Below are 20,910 nucleotides of genomic sequence, written 5' to 3' on the forward strand. Positions count from 1 at the left end.
AGCACTCTTGGGACAAAATTTGTGCAAATGTTCCACATCTTCAGTTCCTCACAAATAAATGTGTGTACAGTTCTCACACTGACATCAAACTGCATTGTATTCAAATACAAAAATATACAAATGCTAACAAAAATGGAGACTCTCTTGCCCATCTTTCTAAAAAGTAAGCAATTACATCCAAGATGATCTTAGCTATGAAATTCTTTATTTGGCCAATCAACTCTGGTGTTCTGACTTCCTTATTCCTCCTAAACTTATCAGCCCTCAGACTTCCTGCCTTCCCTGAATCTCTTATGCCACTCAAAAGCTGATGCTCAATTCATGAAAGATGGTCCAAAAGCAGTCTGAAGCATTCTATACGTTTCTGTGACATTTTTCCAAGTTTAAAGTGTCCTTATTTCCAGATTGCATTTTTGAACTTCACCAGTTGTGACAGTCAAGCTTTAGTAGGGTGTATTCCAATTTCTGCTGTACCTGTTCATTTGGACCTGAAATCATAACAATTGGTCAGCCATCTCATATGATATATAGCAATAACATACTGAATTTTCAAGAGTCTATGACAATTTTAAATGGGTGTACAAAAAGTACTTCACATTTATTGGTACATCTAAGACTTTAGGCTTTTTAGCTTGATTGATATGCTGTATAGCATATTGGTTTCAGTTGTTCAGTAGAGTCAAATGCTGATAGCATTCGCTAATTAAGCATATTAGTGTCAATATATATTTCATATTACTAAAAACACTAAATATATTTTTGTTGAGTCGTATTTGTAAGATGTGCTTATGGTGTTTTTTTATACTGTAGTATAACCGAGAAAAATTTGTATTTTATATATATACAAGCCTGAATGCCCGGCTATGCCCGGGTGTTTGCAGTTGTGTGTTGAACAAAAAAAAAAAAGTGGTAGTAGGCAGGTAGGCTCAAACCCGTACCGTGAAGGAGGAAAAAAAAGATGTGACGGTTTTGCCATTGCGTCCATTGTTAAACCAAAAGTGGCGAAGGTTCAAATTAAGGCTAGTCAATCAAAAGAGGGGATAACTTTCGAAAATACCGGCAAAAGAAGTGACCCCTCCTTGTAGAAAAGTTCCCAGTTGAGGATGAAGTAATTAATGATTTTAGCCAATTTTTTCGATATTTGTCGTCCAAAGGGTCAAGCTTCGAAATTATACCAATCTCGTGAAAATCTGTTGCCTCTGTCAAAAGTTTTAGGCAGACATACATACAAACAAACATGCATACATATATACATTTAAACAGAGAGGTGAGATTTATATTATAGATATTAGTGTCTGGACGATGAATCTGAATTGGAAATCAGAAAAATCGGAATGTTTAGAGGTATCAGAATCGTAAAATTTGTGCCTCTTTTCCAATGCCAAAGCGATTCTTTTGTCTTTTTTATTTGATTTTATTTAAAGCAAAATCATTCACTGCTAGTACTAAAGATAAAATGATAAATATTTATTGATTTTAAACTACCAATAAAACTAAAATCTAGATCATCTTCCACAAGTGTATTTTTACATTTGAGAAAATATCGGCACATTTAACAAGAGTTTTTACAGTAATCGAGAATAAATGATGACTATTGTTACATGATTACAGATTTATAAAGAATCGGAATTGGGAATTTAGTACAGAATCAGTAATTGTATCGAATCGGTAAAAAATATTAGAATCGTCCCATCACTAATATATATATATATATATATATATATATATGTTTTGGGAATAACAGATGTAACTTAAAACTCATGAACTCCTCCATGCTAACTTAGAAATTCCTCCTGAAGACGATCTCAATCTAATAACAAAAAACACAACAATAACATTATTTTTGCTTCTTATTCACATGTGTATGGGTTTCATCCTTTTCTAAGAATCATCAGTGTGGAGGATGATTGATTAGCAATCACACAATTCGAATCTCTGATCCAAGTCAACATTTTAACTTCTGTCTGAATCCTTAGAATCATACTGCCAACCTAACAACCATGGCGATGGGAAGAGGTTTTTAGTTCTCTCCCACTGCAAGAACCTAGACACCAGGGTTGGAAAGTGAGATTGAGAAGTCAGCGTCTCAAAGGAGGAACACTCTGACCTGCAAAATGTGCCTGGGCAGCCCTGTTGGCATTCCCTAGTAAGTGTGCCTCAGGTGATTAGCAATAAAATAACTCTTTCTCAAAAAGAGAAGGCAAGGCCTGGGAAGGTGGACCTCTTAGAACTACACATAACTAAGTTCCCATTGCAAAATCAACAGGGACTGGATCATTACAGAAATGGTTTAATCTCTGTTGATTTTGGGAGCTGAGGATAAAAATGTCCTTTTTAAATTTTTTAATGAATATATCTAATGTTAAATGACTCAGTTAGGCAAAATTTCGCATTACGCATTAAATTTGGCAAAAGTTCGCATTACGCATTAAATTTGACAGTCTAATTATAATTCTTTTATATAATATATACGATTCCTGGAAAATGATGAAATATGTTTCATCATTTTCCAGGAATCATATATATATATAGATAGATAGATAGATAGATATTAGTGTTGGAACGATTAATCGAAATCAGAAAAATTAGAACTCTTTGAGTTATCGGAATCTGAAAAATTTTTCAATGCCAAAAACGATTCTTTTAATTGCCTGTTTTTATTTGATTTTGTTCGAAACAAAATCTTCCACTGCTGGTTGTAAAGATAAAATAAATATTTATCTATTTTAATCTATGAGTAATACCAAAATCTATCGATGATCCCCCCCCCCACAAATGTATTTTTACGTTTGAGAAAATATAAGAACATTTAGCATTTGTTCTTATGGTAATCAGGGTAATAACTCTATCGTTAAATACTTAAAGATTTATAAAGAATCGGAATCAATAATTGTTTTTGGAATCAATAAAACTATTGGAATTTTCCCATCACTAATATATATATATATATATATATATATATATATATAAAGTGAGAGTATGTGTGTGAGGACACTTCTCAATCTATATATTCAACAGATTTTTGATTTACAAACTTGAAATTTGGTATATAGAATATTCAGACATGTGACAAACTTTTTCATCAGTTTTCATCTGCTAAGTATTCAAAATTGAAAAATTGGTATGTTGTGGTTATCAAATTTTTATCTGTTTGCTAGTTGTTCCACGAATACACATGCGTGGCTGTGAAACATGAAACCTAACGATGTTAAGAATAAAATTGTTTGAAAACCCTTTGCAAATGTCGTCTCAAACTGGCCTAATGGTTATCGTATTTGACTCACGGTCTTTGGGTTTTAGTTTCGATCTCGGCTTGAGTATTTTTTTTTTACTTACAAAAAATGAACTATCTAGAAAAAAACATAATACTTGCATGCACATGTCTCAGTTCCTTTCGATTTTTTTAAAATTAATTTTTTTGAAAGAAATTTTATGTTACATTTAATTCCTATTTCTGTCTATAATAAATAAGAATTCTACATCAATTAAAATATAATATTTATGCATATTTTGACAGGGCAATGCCAGGCAGCCTGCTAGTGTATATATATATATATATATATATATATATATATATATATATATGACTACTCCATTTAATCACATAAATTAATATACGAAATTATAATTTTATGCGTAAACATTAAGTATTTACTTCAACAGTACTCAATACATAGTTAGAGCTAGGTAGTAAGTTATAAAAATATATATGGCAGTTAAGTTACACGGAATATTCCGCTAGGATATATATATCCCATCCTAGTTTCTTCATTCCTTTTTGGTATTCATTGTTTTATTTTCCAACTGTTTTTCTTTACACATTTATGTACTTCTTTGTTATTATTGCTTATTTAAATATTTTATATTCTATGTGTATACCCCTATTGTCACTGATGATTTTAGCATTATTAAACTGGGCTGGTGGTCAGAAGAAATAAAGATGAATTATTGGCTGGATTATTTGGACTAATGTTCTCATCTTGAATGTTATTCTTGCAACGTTTCAGATTATGTAACCAATGACCATCTACATGAGTACATTGTTGAACTCCAGAATTTTTCTGTTGAACTTGGGAATCTGTACGGAATTTTGAATGGAACTCGTGGTAGCATGCTCTTGTTACATCAGCCATGAGGTCATAAGTAATTCACAATTGTATTAGTATCATCTACACTGAGGATTGAACCATCAACATCCAGAAGATTGTCACTTAGAACTGAATATAATGTAGTACTTTATCCATTATGCCACAGATCCTTACGGACAATTTTAATATGAATTTTGGAGTCTTAAACATACTCTTGTTTTTAGATCTGCAGTATGATCACTTCTCACTGTAGATCGCAACTTATTATTGCATATTAATTTTTATGTACTAATGTTGGGATGATTAATTGGAATCAGAAATCGAAAAAATCAGAACTTTTTGGGATATCGGAATCGGTATCAGAAACATTTACACCTATTTTCTGATACCAAAAACGATTCTTCTCATTGTTTTTATTTGTTTGTTTTTGATTAAAACTTAATTTATATTAATGATGAAATGATAAACGTTTATTGATTTTAAACTGTCAGTAAAACTAAATGTTACAGATCATCTCCATTAGTGTATTTTTATGTTTAGGAAATTATATGTACATTTTTTTCATGTCTTTGCGGTAACTCTCCCCCGAAAAACAACTTTCTATTTAGAAATTTAAAAGAATCGGAATCAATAATTGTATTAGAATAGGGAATTTAGAACAGAATCTGTAAATGTATCGAAATCAGGGAAGAATGTTTGAATTGTCCCATCACTAATATGAACACATATATGTTACTTTTAATGGTGAATTTATCTACTATTTATGGTTCTGTTGTGGTAGAACCACCCTCTGAATGGACATTCACCGTCCATATATACTGAAACTATTAACAATCCCAGAAAGAGCTCTAATTCCTGAGTTAACCTCATGTGCTCGGTGGGACGCATACGCTCTTTTTATTCTGTAACCCTTTGTGTTTTATTAGTACACATCTTGTCGTACACCATTGTTCTGTTTTTATTTTGGATAATTCACAACCATAACAGGTTCCCATATTGTATTAAATTTTATAGTAGGTCATCGTTGCTCAACATATCAATTTAAATTAAAGGTTCCATTAGAAATGTACAGATTCCAGAGTTCCACAGAAAAATTCCCGAATTTGACAAGATACTCTAGAAGAAGGTTGGAGGTTACATCGGTCGAAACATTGTGAGAATAACATTCAAGATGAGAACAGTGGTCCAAATAATACAAATTATCAATCCTCATCCAAAAAATTTTGAAACAAATTATTGGTTATTTGGACCGCAACAAGGAATGATTACATAAATGAATACTTTAATCTTGTACATTTCTCCAACAGTCCTGAACACTATCCCATTCTAATAATCCTAACCCGGTATAGCAATTTAAAATATGGGTATACTCTTAACGTCTCATTATAGTCATTTTTTTAACATGTTCTTTTTGCACAGGTTTTTATCTTTGTTTCTTCTTCTGCTTGCTTCTTGGCACTCGCTCTTTTATATCTGGTTTTCTAACTAACAAATTACGGAAGCTTTTCTTATTGTCTTTTATTTAAATCTATTTTATATTCTATGGCAAATATCCTATTGTCACTGCTAATTGAGTGCTATTAGATTGGATTCATGAGAGATGGAAACCATTTACCCATTATTGGAGCCATCTGAAAGCAAAGTTTAGGTGTAACAGAAGGAATCCTGACTCAAAATCAACAAAAAATGATATTAGGCTAAAATAGATTCTGGATATAAAATACTTCCTGTGACTTCCGGTTTGGGTTCAAAATAATTATTTTACTAAAAATAAGTATGCAGATAATTGTTCTTTAAAATAATCTTTGTTTCTGTACTTTTTAAAATATTTCTTTTCTTTTAATTATGAAAACATTTAATTTTTTTTTTTTTTTTGATGGGGATCACCACTTATCAAGGCGCAGAGGCCACTCAAGTATACGGGTTAATAAGTGTACGGTGGTCACTAGGAGAGCAGCATAGTAATCATTTGAGGTGAAAATTGAATACAAATTGATTATTTAAGGGATGGCTCAACAAGAACTTGTTTACATTGAACTTGAAGATGATCATATTGTAGTCAGCTGGAAAACAGTTCCACAGGAAAAAAGCTTTGTTCATGGAATTTGTGTTTAGATTTAGGCATAGATAAGGAATGGGGGAAATTGTTGATAGTGGTTTTTGTGAAGGTTTATCAAGGGGAGGGGCATAGATTGAAGCTCAGACGAGCACTTATCATGAAAATAACAGAAGAAACAGTCTCACAACTTTTCTTTTGTGGGAAAGAGGCTGGAGGAAAGAGAAAAGGGCATCACCTAGGTTTCAAAGCTGGTTTTGAATTTTGTCAAGGCAGCTAGATGTGGCAACAGTACTCCATTTTAGGACGTATCTGGCTTATATACAGATTGAGGATTGCGTCAGGAGTTAGCTACCTTCTGGAGCAATAAAATGATGCAATCATTTTTCCAGCAACCTTGCCAACAGATTTGGTGTAAATCTTCCATTTCAGATCAAGGGTAAAGGTCAGATCAAGAAGCTTGTCAAAGCAGAGCGCTTTTTTGAGAAGAGGACCATTCATATCAATTGCAGTCACATGGAGATCAGAGCGTTAGTTAGAAAAGATAGAAGCTTGGTTTTAAATATGTTAAAATTAACCAACATGCTCAAGGTTGGAAGAGATAGACTCTGAGAGATCTTGTTTTTGGTATTTGAAGTGTTGCCAGAGGTGGTAGCGTCATCTTCATATATGTAAGTGAATGAATTTAGAATGTGATTTGGGAGATCATTGAAGATTAGGAAGAGAGTTGAGGCATACCAGTGTTAATACACATAATATAATAATAGTGTTGTTTCGAACTTCTGCCCATTGACGACTACATGTAAAAACCTATCAGAGAGAAAAGATTCAATGGTTAAGACATTTCCAGGTATTCTATAGCTGGAAGTCTTGTGAAGTAGATCTTTATGCCAAACTCTATCAAAAGCCTTTGAGATGTCAAGAGCTATTACTTCTAAGAGGAAACCTTCATTGATAGATTCACTGATCCGATGTGAAATTACAGTCTGTACATCAGCTGTAGATCTTGCAGGATGGAAACAATATTGCTTGTCACTGAGTAGGTTGTTTTTGCTGAGGTGGTTGACAATTTCTCTACTTAACATAGATTCAAGCAACTTATGACATACAGAAGATAATTAGTCTCTACTAAGCATTGATTGAACAGCTTTGCAAGTATGGGTGCTAGGTCTGGTAGAAACTTTTTGACTACTATAACTAAAATATTGTCAGTACGAATTGCTTTACTGGCATCAAGGTTCTTGATGAGTGTTGCAATATCATGGACAGATATGTGTATGTTACTCAGATTATTTTAAGTCTTTGGAGAAAATTCTGGAGGTAGGAGACCCTGATCGTATTGGGTTGAGTTTGCTGCAAAGTTCTTGGCAAAGAGTTTGGCTTTGTCAGATTCTGACGAAATTGCCTCGGGCCCGATGATGATGGTCAGGATAGATGAACCACATCTGTTTAGGTCCTTGATTGTTATTCATCAAAACTCATACGAACTAAGATTCTGTTCTTCTACTTTTGACTTGATGATCTCTCGCATTTTCTATAATCCGTTTGCAATTATTGCTGGCAATTCTAAAGTTGACTTTAGTTTCAAAACGTCTATGTTTAAACAATTGTGGTTTCTATTTGCAATGGCGGCAGCACATTCAGAGGTGTACCATGGCTGGCTGTTCGGTTTCTGTTGTAATTTCTTGAAGGCATGTAGCTGTCTAAACCAATCAGTAAAGGCCGATGCTATATCCAAACATAGAGCATATAGGTAGTTCCAATATGAACATTCAGAAACTGTCCCAGCCAGCCATCGAGTATTGATTTACTGTTTGATGGTGAAGGTTATTTGGGGTTTGTTATACTTTGATTTTATCTTTGAGACGATCGAGTGATCAGAAGATCCTAGTGAAGACAGAACTGAGAATAAGCACGGTTCAGGACATGTTGTTAGAAAAAGAATCGCAAATTGTCCATCAGCATCATGTACTTGAGTTAATTTGTGTTAGGTCATAAGCAAGAGACAAATCATGACAAAATCTCCATTTGCAATCTATTTTTGTTTGAGTGAACTGGTCATTAATCGTTATAAACGTTGAAATCTGTACAGACGTGAATGTTGGATGAGTAGGCAGGGCATGATCAATTTGCTTAGCGATACTTTCAAAGATGGCTACATCATAATTGTAATGAAAACGATTTTAATTTGGAAATATAATAATCAAACTTCATTAAATATTTTTATAACAAAAAGAAAAAAATATTTTTATGAAAGAGAAAAAAAATTTAATACCAATTCTTCCAAAATAAAAATCATAGAAACTATTTGATTACTTTTGTATTCTAGTGTAAAGATTTATTTTTTAATAAAAACAGGAAGTAACAATATTTTATATCCGGAACCTATTTTGACCTAATATTTTATTCTATTGACTTTGAATCAAGACTTCTTTCGTTACTCCAAAGTTTGATGTTCATAAATAAACACTCATAGAATGGACTCAGTGTTCATGAGAAGTGGAGAATATAGTTTAGGCCATTCATAGCCACAAAATTTAATTTCCATAAATAAAAACACTTGTAATGATAAGTATTAGACTTACCTAGTGTTCAAAGAGATTAATTATAGTTTATTTGAGCTACCCATAACTATAAAAAGTTGAATTTCATAAATAATTGCTTATTGGGATTAGCAATCAACTAGACTAGTGTTTATGAGATGGAGACTATTTTGAGTTTATTAGGGCCACCCATAAATCTAAAAATTTGTCGTTCATAAATAAATCTTTGTAGTGGTTAGTTTTAACTGCATTGTAAGTAAAAAAGATAAGAAAATTAGTTTCTTTTTGAGGGGTGTTTGAGTCAATAAAAATAATATTTGAATAAACTTCCAGTATTTTTTTATGATGATTTAATTTATCTTTAGGGGTCAATCCTAACCCATTATCATTTTTTTTTTGTTTATTTTTTTTTTTTTTAAGGTGTCCATTAATCCTGCCTCTTCCCAGCATCTGGATCAAAGACATTTTTAAAAGACATTCTTTTCCCACGACCCCTGCCTTTAAGCTTTTCTCATTTTAAATGCTTTCATGGCAATTGAACTTTGGCGCATTGTGATACGTTTTCTTTGATTAAAATTTACAAAATATAAACCGTGTTCACTTGTGTATATTTTCAAGAAACACTTTTATAGATTATCACAAAGTTGTATTTCTAGAGTCAGAGTTTATCGAACTACAAAGTTCTTTTATTTCTTTAATTTTGTAAGCCAATTCAACACTGAACAATGTATGTCTACTAGCTGAATTTAGGAAAACTCGTCCCGGGAAAACTCGTCCCGGGAAAACTCGTCTCGGGAAAACTCGACCCCGGAAAACTCGTCTCGGGAAAACTCGACCCCGGAAAACTCGTCCCCTTTCACTAGGTAGGAAAACTGGTCCCGTATTGAATAAATATCGATTGAAAACACATTTTATGATCGTTCTTGAAGGAGATATTGGTTTTTAAAATAGACTATAGCCCCCCATAATATTTTTAAAAAATATTTTTACTTGTTTAATGTTTTTTTTTTTTTTGTTTTTTTTTAAAATAAAATCGATTTTCTAAGTGTCCGTTTTCTACCTAACTGGCTAAGTTCTTAGTGGTTTCACTTATTTTAAAGCGTTTATTATGTTCATAAACGAGACCGCATTTTTTTTTTTAATATTAATATAAAGAAGAATTTACTTATTTACTGTTGTTTAATTTATTTGGAATCGTTTCTCCGGTAAAGAAAAAAAAACACCGAAAACAAATAAGTGTTACGTGAGAACGAGAAATAATGTCCGTTATATCACATCTTAGGGGTCTTGATAATCGCTAAAAAATAGAAAATTAAAGAAATTACTAAGGGAGATTTGGTTTTAAAAAGAAAATAGTAAATTTTAATATTTTTTAAAATATAATTTGGAGAGAGGGGGGGGAGGTAAAAACTATATCTCCCTCCGAAAAACAACCAACAAAAAATGAAATTAAAAAGATTCTTGATAAACGATAGCGGAGTTTTCAATAAAATTGATTAATAAATTTATTTAGTGATTACTTTTTCTCTTAATGATTGATTTTAGAATTTTGAAGTAAAAATTAAAAATGAGTTAACAGAGATTGTTAGCACATGGCATCTCTCGCGCCAAAAAAATATTTTGCTTTTAATTTATTAGTTAATTTTTGCAAAATTTGACAGGACCACAATAAATGTTGATAATTGATAAAACTATAATTTTAAATAACGCATGAGTGCATTTGCTATGAGAGAAAACAAAAACATAACAACAACAAAAAAACTATCATAATTAAAAAACCAAAACAAAAAAAGTAACGAAGAATCGAATCGCTCCCTGTTTTTTAATTTTTTTGTTTTGTTTGTATTGTTTTTATGACTCCAAAAATCATCGTTAAAATAAAAACAAAAAAAATTGTAATTAACTTTGTATGAACATAATAAACGCTTTAAAATAAGTGAAACCACTAAGAACTTAGCTAGTTAGGTAGAAAACGGACACTTAGAAAATCAATTTTATTTAAAAAAAAAAAAACGACATTAAACAAGTAAAAATATTTTTTTTAAATATTATGGGGGGCTATAGGCTATTTTAAAAACCAATATCTCCTTCAAGAACGATCATAAAATGTGTTTTCAATCGATATCTATTCAATACGGGACCAGTTTTCCTACCTAGCGAAAGGGGACGAGTTTTCCCGGGACGGGTTTTCCCGGGACGAGTTTTCCGGGCACCCTACGAGCTCAAGTACCTTTCTATGTTGGGTTTCTCTACTGTTTTTCAATTTTATAACCAAGATTAGATGTTAAGAACATCTATTAAATATTTGTCAGAAAAACAAAAGTATTTCCAACAATGATCAATATCGGCTAAAAAAAGGATTGGAATGCTATAAGCCCCTTTCACTCCCTGAAAAAACAAAACGATGAACTTTCTAGTGTGAGTTTCATAGTTTTCGTTTTAACCTATTTAAACTGTTTATGAGTTTGGTGTAGAGATACTAAATCAAAAATCGGTTTTATTTCTCTGCATGTAAATAGTTTTTCTCAAATAAAGATAAAGAAACAATAATACAAAAATATTAGTGAACATTTTGCAAATATTTTTCATCCATTTTTTATTTACAAAAATATTCAGATTCATGATGACAGATATCCGGTAGTAAATGACCAAAAATCAATAAAAAAAAAAAAAAATAACCAAAAATAAATTAAAAAAAAATAACATCCAATTGTCCAGAGATTCATATTTTGATTTATAAGATGTTTAACTTATATTTCTTCAGTGTTGGAATGGCTCAAAGAAATACTAACTCTGTAACGTGACTAACATTGGTTTGGTCCTTTTTTTATGCTAACATTGTAACAAGTGTTACACTAAACATAATTGTTGTTCATATTTTGTTGAACAATTGTTTTTCTTATTGATTACTTTTCTGATTGATTATTTAAAAAAAATATTTTAAGTAAATAAAAGAAAATAATTTACAACTTAAAATTAAGCATATGGATGGAAGGTAAGCAGTTTTATTTATATGGTTTACTTCATGCTTTTTTATTCAAACAAAAAAAGTATGTACATTCACAAGTTTTTATTTTTAAAACAAAAACAATGATTATAAAGTTTATCCTTTGTCTTAGACATGAAACCCACATCGTTTTTTGTTTGTTTATTTTTTAGTTTATGGATCGACGATCATCTAATTTTGTCAAAAAAAAAAAGTGTTGGTGACACTCTCACCAAAATATTACATTCACTCTGTGAATTATTTTTACCATTTATTTTAAAATCCTTTAATTTATCAAAAAATTATTGTGAGACAACATTTACGGATATAAAAAAATGCTTTATAATTTTGAAATTATTTCAGATTAGATATGACTTGAATGAGACCGTTAAAGTTCAATTTTGCTAGATTAATATTGAAATAATAATGGACTTACTGCCACGGTTAATAAAATAATGCAGCCACAATCACGGACTCCATTTTTTTTCTGTTTCATTTTTCACCATCCTCTTTCTTCACTATCCCTCATCCTGTCAGCATATTTCAGATATTAATTAATCCCATTAAATAGTTCCCTTAAAACAAAAGAACAACAAAAACGATACTACACTGCCTCCATGAAACAATAATACAATAATTAAATCAGGGTTTTTATTTATTTATTTATTTATTTTTTTGTTTAAAAATACTTAATCATAAAAACATTTTTTATGGTTGCTTAGTGTTTTGACTAAAATCAAAGTATAGTATCTGTTCTCAGCATTTCGGGGTTTAAATACGCCAGAATAGTCGTAATGCCAAGGGATATTTTTTGTATTTTATGAAAGTTTCATTCTATGTTATTTCAAAAATCCAAAAGTTGTTTCATAAAAAAAGTAATAGAATTGTTGCCTTGATTAAAAATAATGTGGCTCACCTGTACTGGACATTTTTGCTGAATTCTCTTCCTTTTTTTTCTTCGCGTCTGTCAAAAGTCTGCAAATTTCAGACAAATAATCCCACTTAATTCTTTTCAGTCAATGAGAATACAGATATTCAAATCCTCACTAGTAATCGATGATTTCGCCATTTCCTTAATTTTCAAATTACATGCCAACCAAAGATGAACCATTTTATGGTCAAGATAAGACAATTCAGACCAACTTCTACTGATTAATTCAGGTTCAGGATAATCATGTCTGGCACATGTCTTTGTAGCATGGATCCTGACTTGTATAAGTTATAGATGATGGTTGGATCTGAGAAATCTAAGACGCAAGACAGACAATTTTTTATAAATGGAGAAATAGACAAAAATGTATTTTATGAATGAAAGAATCAAAAACCTGGTTAATGAACACACACACACACACACACACACACACAATGGTACGCTAAATTCCAGTGATCAGGTCTTTATTGATATTTCCCCAAAGCTAAACAATTCGGTTCACTTTATAGTCTGTGTTTGCACTTATATAAACAACTAAGACATGTATTTCAGTGATCTTTCATCTATGCAGCTCATCATAAGTCTAGAGATTGTTTCCAGAAAAAACATTGAAGCAGAAAGCACAAAAAAACAACACATAAAACAAACAACTTACATTACTGTTCCTTTATTTTGGCACACTTCTAGTTCTTAACTTTCATTATACATACTTTTCAGAACTCTGTATTAAAAACACAAGATGGCCACATAGTGAGAAGAAAATTCTCACTTCAGGGAACAGGGTTCAATGTAAGTTGTTTAATGAAACATAGAGACCATACTAGTCTGTTGCAAGTATAGCAATTAAACCAAAAAAATTCTTTGTAAAATACCAAATTTTAGGGTTTAAATACGCCAGAATAGTGGTAATGCCAAGAGACATTTTATGATTTTATGAAAGTTTCATCCTATGTTATTTCAAAAATCCAAAAGTTGTTTCTGAAAAAAACACCAGTTATCCTTTTTATTGCTCTGCTTTGGAGGGCCGAATGACCTCTTAAATATGCTGCGGTGGCACGTAAATTGGTCAAAACGAAGTCTTTCCTTTTATTTGGTGTTGTTTTAACTATGATTTTTTGGATTCCTCACCTTTGAAAACATATTTGGGTGAAACTTTAGGCCCAAGAGGATTATATTTTAGCCCCCAAACTGCAAATTTTCTAAAACGTCTTGGTTTCAAAATAGGGTGTCATGACACACCGATTTCTTATTCCTGGACCGAAATCAACTATCTGAAAAAATAGGTTCCTCCATTCAAATATAGCTGAAAATGCAGATTTCTCTTAGTTTTTACCTAAATTTTATGAGGTTTTCATAAGAAAAAAAATCTGAGGGGTGGGGGTCAGGGCTGGAGAATATGGGCTGGAATGTCCTTTCTGAACTCATTTTTTTTTAATCATAGATATGCCTCTTATATTTTCACATCTAATTACAAACACAGAAAACTTTCCTACTGAAAATATTTTTCAGAATCACTCACCCCAAAAATATTCTCCCATTACAAAACACCTTAAAGTAATAAAACTGTTTTTTGATTGGTCCAAAATATAATTATGTTTTTATTCAGGATAGTGTATGCACAGAAGATATATACGGCATAATCACGTTGACACACTGGTTCCCATCAGATCACCGAAGTTAAGCAACATTGAGCCTGGTCATTATTAAAATGGGTGACCAATTTGGGAAGACCAGGTGCTGCATGTAGGAGGACGTCGACACCTCCCTGCAAAAAGTTGCAAAAACCTAAGGTCATCATATCCCCTAACGGGGATATACATGTGACTGGGGACCGCTTGTGAATTTCATACTCCCATGAAACTTCCGCCTTTGGAGGAAACCGATTAAACCCTGCATAGGGTTGGTGCTGACTGCAACATGCGCAGACGATGAGCGTACAAACGAGTTTACGCATTTTTATTTTGGATGTCGAGGTGTAAACATAGGTCACTACATATTCTTTGTGTAAGAATCACTCGTGTATGTATATGTATACAGAATTGAAAGAAAAAGGTAAAAATTCAAGTTTATTTGTTTATAATTGTACCAAAAACTTTCATTTACATTTCTCACAGCATTAGTTTCATAACATATTTTACTTCAAAATACATTAATTTAAATCTATTAAAAATAAGTTGTTTTTTTTGTTGTTTTTTTTTTTTTTTCAATATCTGTTTCAATTTGAAATTTTGATAACAGTACAGAAATGAACTATAAAAAAAAAAATTTATATTTAGAAAATAGTATCTAAAACTACAGACGTTATAGAAAAAGATAACGAGTTGCATTTAAAAATTAGTCACAAGTTAGCAAATGCTAACTTAACAATTGGATTTAGTGAATGAACTGAGAAAACACGAAATAAAAAAAAATATAACAATTATAATAGTAAAGAAAAAATATAACATGAAAATAGAATATAACAATTATAATAATAAATAAAAAATATAACCATTATAATAATATTAAAAATATAACATAAGTAATAAAATATAACAATTATAATAATAAATAAAAAGTAAAAAAAAAAATAAAATATAACAATTATAATAATAAATAAAAAATAAAATAAAATATAACAATTATAGTAATAAATAAAAAGTATAACATAAAAAGGAAAATATAATAATTATAATAATAAATAAAAAGTATACTCTAAAAAAATAAAATATAACAATTATGATAATAAATAAAAAGTATAACAGAAAAATAAAATATAACAATTATAATAATAAAGTGTCACATAAAAAATATAGAAATTATAAAATTAAATAAAAAAATATAGCAATTATAAAATTAAATAAAAAAATATAGCAATTATAAAATTAAATAAAAAATATAACAATTATAATAATAAATAAAAAATATAACATAAAAATAAAATATAACAATTATAATAAATAAAAAATATAACATAAACATAAAATATAACAATTATAAAATTAAATAAAAAAATATAGCAATTATAATAAAAAAAAATATAGCAATTATAATAAATAAAAAATATAGCAATTATAATAAATAAAAAATATAACAATTATAATAATAAATAAAAAAATATAACAATTATAATAATAAATAAAAAATATAACAATTATAATAATAAATAAAAAATATAACAATTATAATAATAAATAAAGATATAACAATTATAATAATAAATAAGGATATAACAATTATAATAATAAATAAAAAATATAACAATTATAATAATAAATAAAAAATATAACAATTATAATAATAAATAAAAAATATAACATAAAAATACAAATTCCAAAATTTCATCATGACAAGTTTCAAGAAAAAATACACGATTAAACCCGGTTCTCCAACTTCCAACGTAGACCCCTACTACCATGTCTCCTTCTCCAACATCAGGGGGTCTTCGTTCTAACCTTCCAGAGGTTGAAACCCAATTACAGGAGACTAAACCAGACCTTTTATTTTTAAGTGAAACTGGCATTGGACAGGCTATTTCCCTAGAAGAGTTGTCAATTACAGGATACTCTAACTTAACTTCTAAATCTGACCCCCAAGATCGCCATGGGCATGGAATATGTGCCTATATTAAAGATAACTTTCCATGTGGGAGGGACATCTCCAGGGAAGATCCTAACTTACCTTAAATGTGCTTCCGGGTTGCTTTAGCTCACACTACTGCATTTATGTTTACTCTCTATCGCCCCCACAACAGCGGAGTTACTATCTTTCAAAGCATATCTGAGAAAATTGACCACGTCCTATCTGCTTATCCTTCAGCTAACATTCACGTATGTGGAGACTTCAATGTTCACAACGTCGAATGGTTGACCCACTCAAACAAGACCGATGATGAGGGGAGGTTCTGTCATGATTTCTCCATTGCCTATGACCTCACTCAGATTGTTCAGGAACCCACCCGTGTGCCCGACAATGACGGCCAGTATGCGAGCCTACTAGACCTTTTTCTCACAACTTGCCCTGAACTATGTTCAGTTTCTGTTCTGTCGCCTCTTGGATCTTCCGACCACTCTGTTGTATCAATTAAGATAAAAATGAAATGTAATAAGTCCCCAGACGTACCTCTCCATCGTACAGTATATCGATACACTAAGGCTGACTGGGATAGCTTCCGTACATTTATATCTGATCTACCTCTGCATTCCATGTTTAAAAAGGATGTGTCCTCTATAGTATTAGACCTGACTGAATGGTTAATTGTAGGTATTGACCATTTCATACCCTCTAAAAAGTTTCAGCAAAAACCTAACAGCCAGCCATGGTTCTCTCCAGAATGTGCTGCTGCCATTGCGCACAGAAATCACTTTTTCCACTGCTTCAAACGTAATAGATGTATGGAAACTAAAGCCGTTTTCAGGTCTGCCAGCAACCATTGTAAGAAAGTAATAAGGAACGCAAGAGAGTTGTATGCTCAATCTGTTAAGTCCAAAGTAGCTGAGCAGCGGCTTGGTTCCCACCAGTTTTGGCAAATAGCAAACAGAATCCTGAACAGAAGCATGTGCTCCATCCCAACTATTATCAATGGACCTGAGGTAATCTCGTCAGCATCAGACAAAGCCAAACTCTTTGTCAAGAACTTTGCAGCTAATTCTATCCTTTGCGACCAAGGCCGCCAACCCCCAATATTTCCACCTGTATCAGAAAACACGCTATGTGATATACGTATATCTGTACGTGATGTTGCCAAGCTAATCAAAAACCTTGATTCCAGTAAAGCAACTGGCCCTGAAAAAATAAAAAATAAAATATTACAATTATAATAATAAACAAAAAATGTAACATACAAAATAAAATATAACAATTACAATAATAAAAATATAACATAAACATAAAATATAACAACTATAGTAATAAATAAAAAATGTAATAATTATAATAAAAAATACAAAATATAACATAAAAATAAAATATAACAATTATAATAATAAATAAAAAATATAACAATTATAATAATAGATAAAAAATATAACAATTATAAAATTAAATAAAAAATATAGCAATTATAAAATCAAATAAAAAATATAGCAATTATAAAATCAAATAAAAAATATAGCAATTATAAAATTAAATAAAAAATATAGCAATTATAAAATTAAATAAAAAATATAGCAATTATAAAATTAAATAAACAATATAGCAATTATAAAATTAAATAAAAAATATAGCAATTATAAAATTAAATAAAAAAATATAGCAATTATAAAATTAAATAAAAAATATAGCAATTATAAAATTAAATAAAAAAATATAGCAATTATAATAAATAAAAAATATAACATAAACAATAAAATATAACAATTATAATAATAAATAGAAATTATGACATAAAAAATAAAATATAACAATTATGATAATAAATAAAAATATAACTATTATAATATTAAATAAAAATATAACTATTATAATAAAAAATATAACATAAAAATAAAATATAACAATTATAATGATAAATAAAAAATATAAAAATTATAATAAATAAAAAAAATATAACAATTATAATAAATAAAAAAAGTATAACAATTATAATAATAAATAAAAAATATAACATAAAAATAAAATATTACAATTATAATAATAAACAAAAAATGTAACATACAAAGTAAATATAACAATTATAGTGATAAATAAAAAATATAATAATTATAATAAAAAATACAAAATATAACATAAAAATAAAATATTACAATTATAATAATAAATAAAAAATGTAACAATTATAATAGAAAATATACCATAAAATATAAAAAATAAAATATAACAATTATAATAATAAATAAAAATATAACATAAAATAAAATATTACAATAATAAATAAAAAATATAACATAAAAAATAAAATATAACAATTATAATAATGAAATATATAACAATTATAATAATAAATAAAAAATATAACATAAAAAATAAAATATTACAATAGTAAATAACAAATATAGCATAAAAATACAATATAACAATTATAATAAATAACAAATATAACAAAAAATATAATATAACAATTATAATGATAAATAAAAATATAACAATTATAATGATAAATAAAAATATAACAATTATAATAAATAAAAAAGTATAACAATTATAATAATAAATACAAAATATAACATAAAATAAAATATTAAGATTATAATAATAAACAAAAATATAACATAAAAAATAAAATATTACAATTATGATAAACAAAAATATAACATAAAAAATAAAATATTACAATAATAAATAAAAAATAAAACATAAACCTAAAATATAACAATTATAGTAATAAATAAAAAATATAACATAAAAATAAAATATTACAATTATAATAATAAACAAAAAATGTAACATACAAAATAAAATATAACAATTACAATAATAAATAAAAAGAATATAATAATTATAATAAAAAATACAAAATATAACATAAAAATAAAATATAACAATTACAATAATAAATAAAAAATATAACATAAAATATAATAACATAAAAAATTTTATATCTTAAAACCTATCTTACCCAGGTGCATAACAAACTAAAAAACATACTTGAGACTCATAAAAAAGCAGGAAAATATCAGTGAGGAAAATGTTTCTGGCTAATAAATTTAGATAAATAAGGATTGGAATAAAGAATGTTTAAAATGCAAATCAGGGAAAGGGTTAAATCTAGAGATAGATTTATTATTGTGCCGAAAAACAAACTAATTTTGAACAAAAATTGGCGTTAAACAAAATTTGTTTTGCTTTAGAAATGTAAAAGACTGAAACCATTTTATCTTGAGCATGTAAAAACAATGAGGCTGAGAAAGTATTTATGGGATTTAAATTTCAACATTTTGAAAGACATCCTATTTTATTTATTCATTTATTTTTATTTATTAATATATGTATTCATCAAATTATCTTTTCCAAAAATATCAATGTTTTCTTACAAGAAATTAAGGGAAAAAATGTGATTGAAAGAAAAAAGACTCTTGGGCCACACTTGGTCGGTACAACTCTTTTTTTTCTTTTTTTAAATGATCTTCTATTTTCTTACAAGAAAGTTTTTTTCTTTCCATCTTTAATGTTAAAAGAATACATTACTCAATAAGTCTCGGGCTTGACCTACAGATGACCCCACTAATAAAATATCCATATGATTTTTATAAAGTACTAATCTTCAAATGGCATGTGTCAAAATTTGAGTCCAGTTGTATCATTGATCTAAAAATTACAATTATTTGAATGTCGCTACTGTTGAAAATTTTCAAAACAATGGAAAAAAATTTGAATTTTGTGTTTTGATGAAGCATTACTTTTTGATGGGGGGAAAAATACTGATCAAGCAATACAATGACTTCATAACTGTTATTCTGACTTTTGTTTTGGAAACAATAGTTAAGAGGTGGCACGATGACTTTGAATATGGTCATACAGACATGAATTATGCTAAATGCTCCAGTCATCCAAATTTGGCAGTTTTCTACAAAAAACAAAACATTTTTATAAAAAAAAAAAAAAAAAGTCCACAAACTCGTTTTAAATTGAAGTCACCATTTTGTCGAAAACTTTTTCAATTAGAGAGTTGTGTTCAAAGTTTTTTTTTTTTTTTTTTTTTTTTTAATTGAAATCGCTCCAGACAATGCATGAAGCCACTTGATGTAAGGAGCTAATAAGAACGAAAGATGATTATCGCAAAGACAGGAGATGCCTATTGACCTTAGTCTTGAAAAGAACAAGGCTGTAGGTAGAAGGAAAACAGTAAGCAGGTAGATTTACACAACCTTGCAGTTCTTGGAAAGAAGCTACTGGAATATGAAGCTGTATTACAATAGGGTATTAAAACAGCGAATTGATGGCCACTAGACCATCAAGTCAGACGAGCTGGAAAAAAAAAGAAGTAGAGAATAGATCAGACAATTGTGAAGAACGCATGCCATAACAATATTTGTAGAAAGACTAAAACTAGCAACATCACGTCTGTGAGAGAGAGAGGTTACAGTGAAGAGGAAAAGGTAGGGCGAATTAAATTACAAATACCTTTCTGCAATTTATCTAAAACCTTCAAATGGGACACAGATTCACCAGCCCAAATATTACAACAGTACTCAATACATGGTCTTATAGTAGATTTGTAAAAAATGGAGAAGTTTCAGTTTGTTAGAAAATCAAAGAAATTGAACTATATTTTTTTTTTTTTTTTTACATAGGCATCACCACTTATCAAGGCCAAGAGGCCACTCAAGGATAAGGGTTAAAGAGTGAACAGTAGACATTGGACAATATAGTAATCATTAGTAATGAAA

The 20,910-nt window shown here is 29.2% G+C and overlaps 1 protein-coding gene and 1 pseudogene across 2 annotated transcripts in view; both read left to right on the forward strand.

Moving 5' to 3' along the window:
- LOC145241643 (SEC14 domain and spectrin repeat-containing protein 1-B-like) overlaps positions 1-20,910 on the forward strand; it is a 122,815-nt gene that overhangs the window by 98,780 nt on the left and 3,125 nt on the right. Inside the window, exon 18 of one of the 2 annotated variants that reach the window (XM_080104771.1) lies at positions 9,108-9,278. The exons of the other annotated variant lie outside the window; for it this stretch is intronic. Coding sequence (XP_079960897.1) covers positions 9,108-9,158 — 51 coding nt within the window. The 3' untranslated portion in view covers positions 9,159-9,278. Of the gene's footprint in view, positions 1-9,107; positions 9,279-20,910 lie in introns of those variants that run through there. 2 annotated transcript variants of the gene reach the window in all.
- LOC145241710 (5S ribosomal RNA) lies at positions 14,232-14,350 on the forward strand (annotated as a pseudogene).

The sequence above is a fragment of the Euprymna scolopes genome, chromosome 20, assembly GCF_053919585.1.
Source record: "Euprymna scolopes isolate OS-2025 chromosome 20, ASM5391958v1, whole genome shotgun sequence".
In the NCBI taxonomy this organism is placed as follows: Eukaryota; Metazoa; Mollusca; class Cephalopoda; order Sepiida; family Sepiolidae; genus Euprymna; species Euprymna scolopes.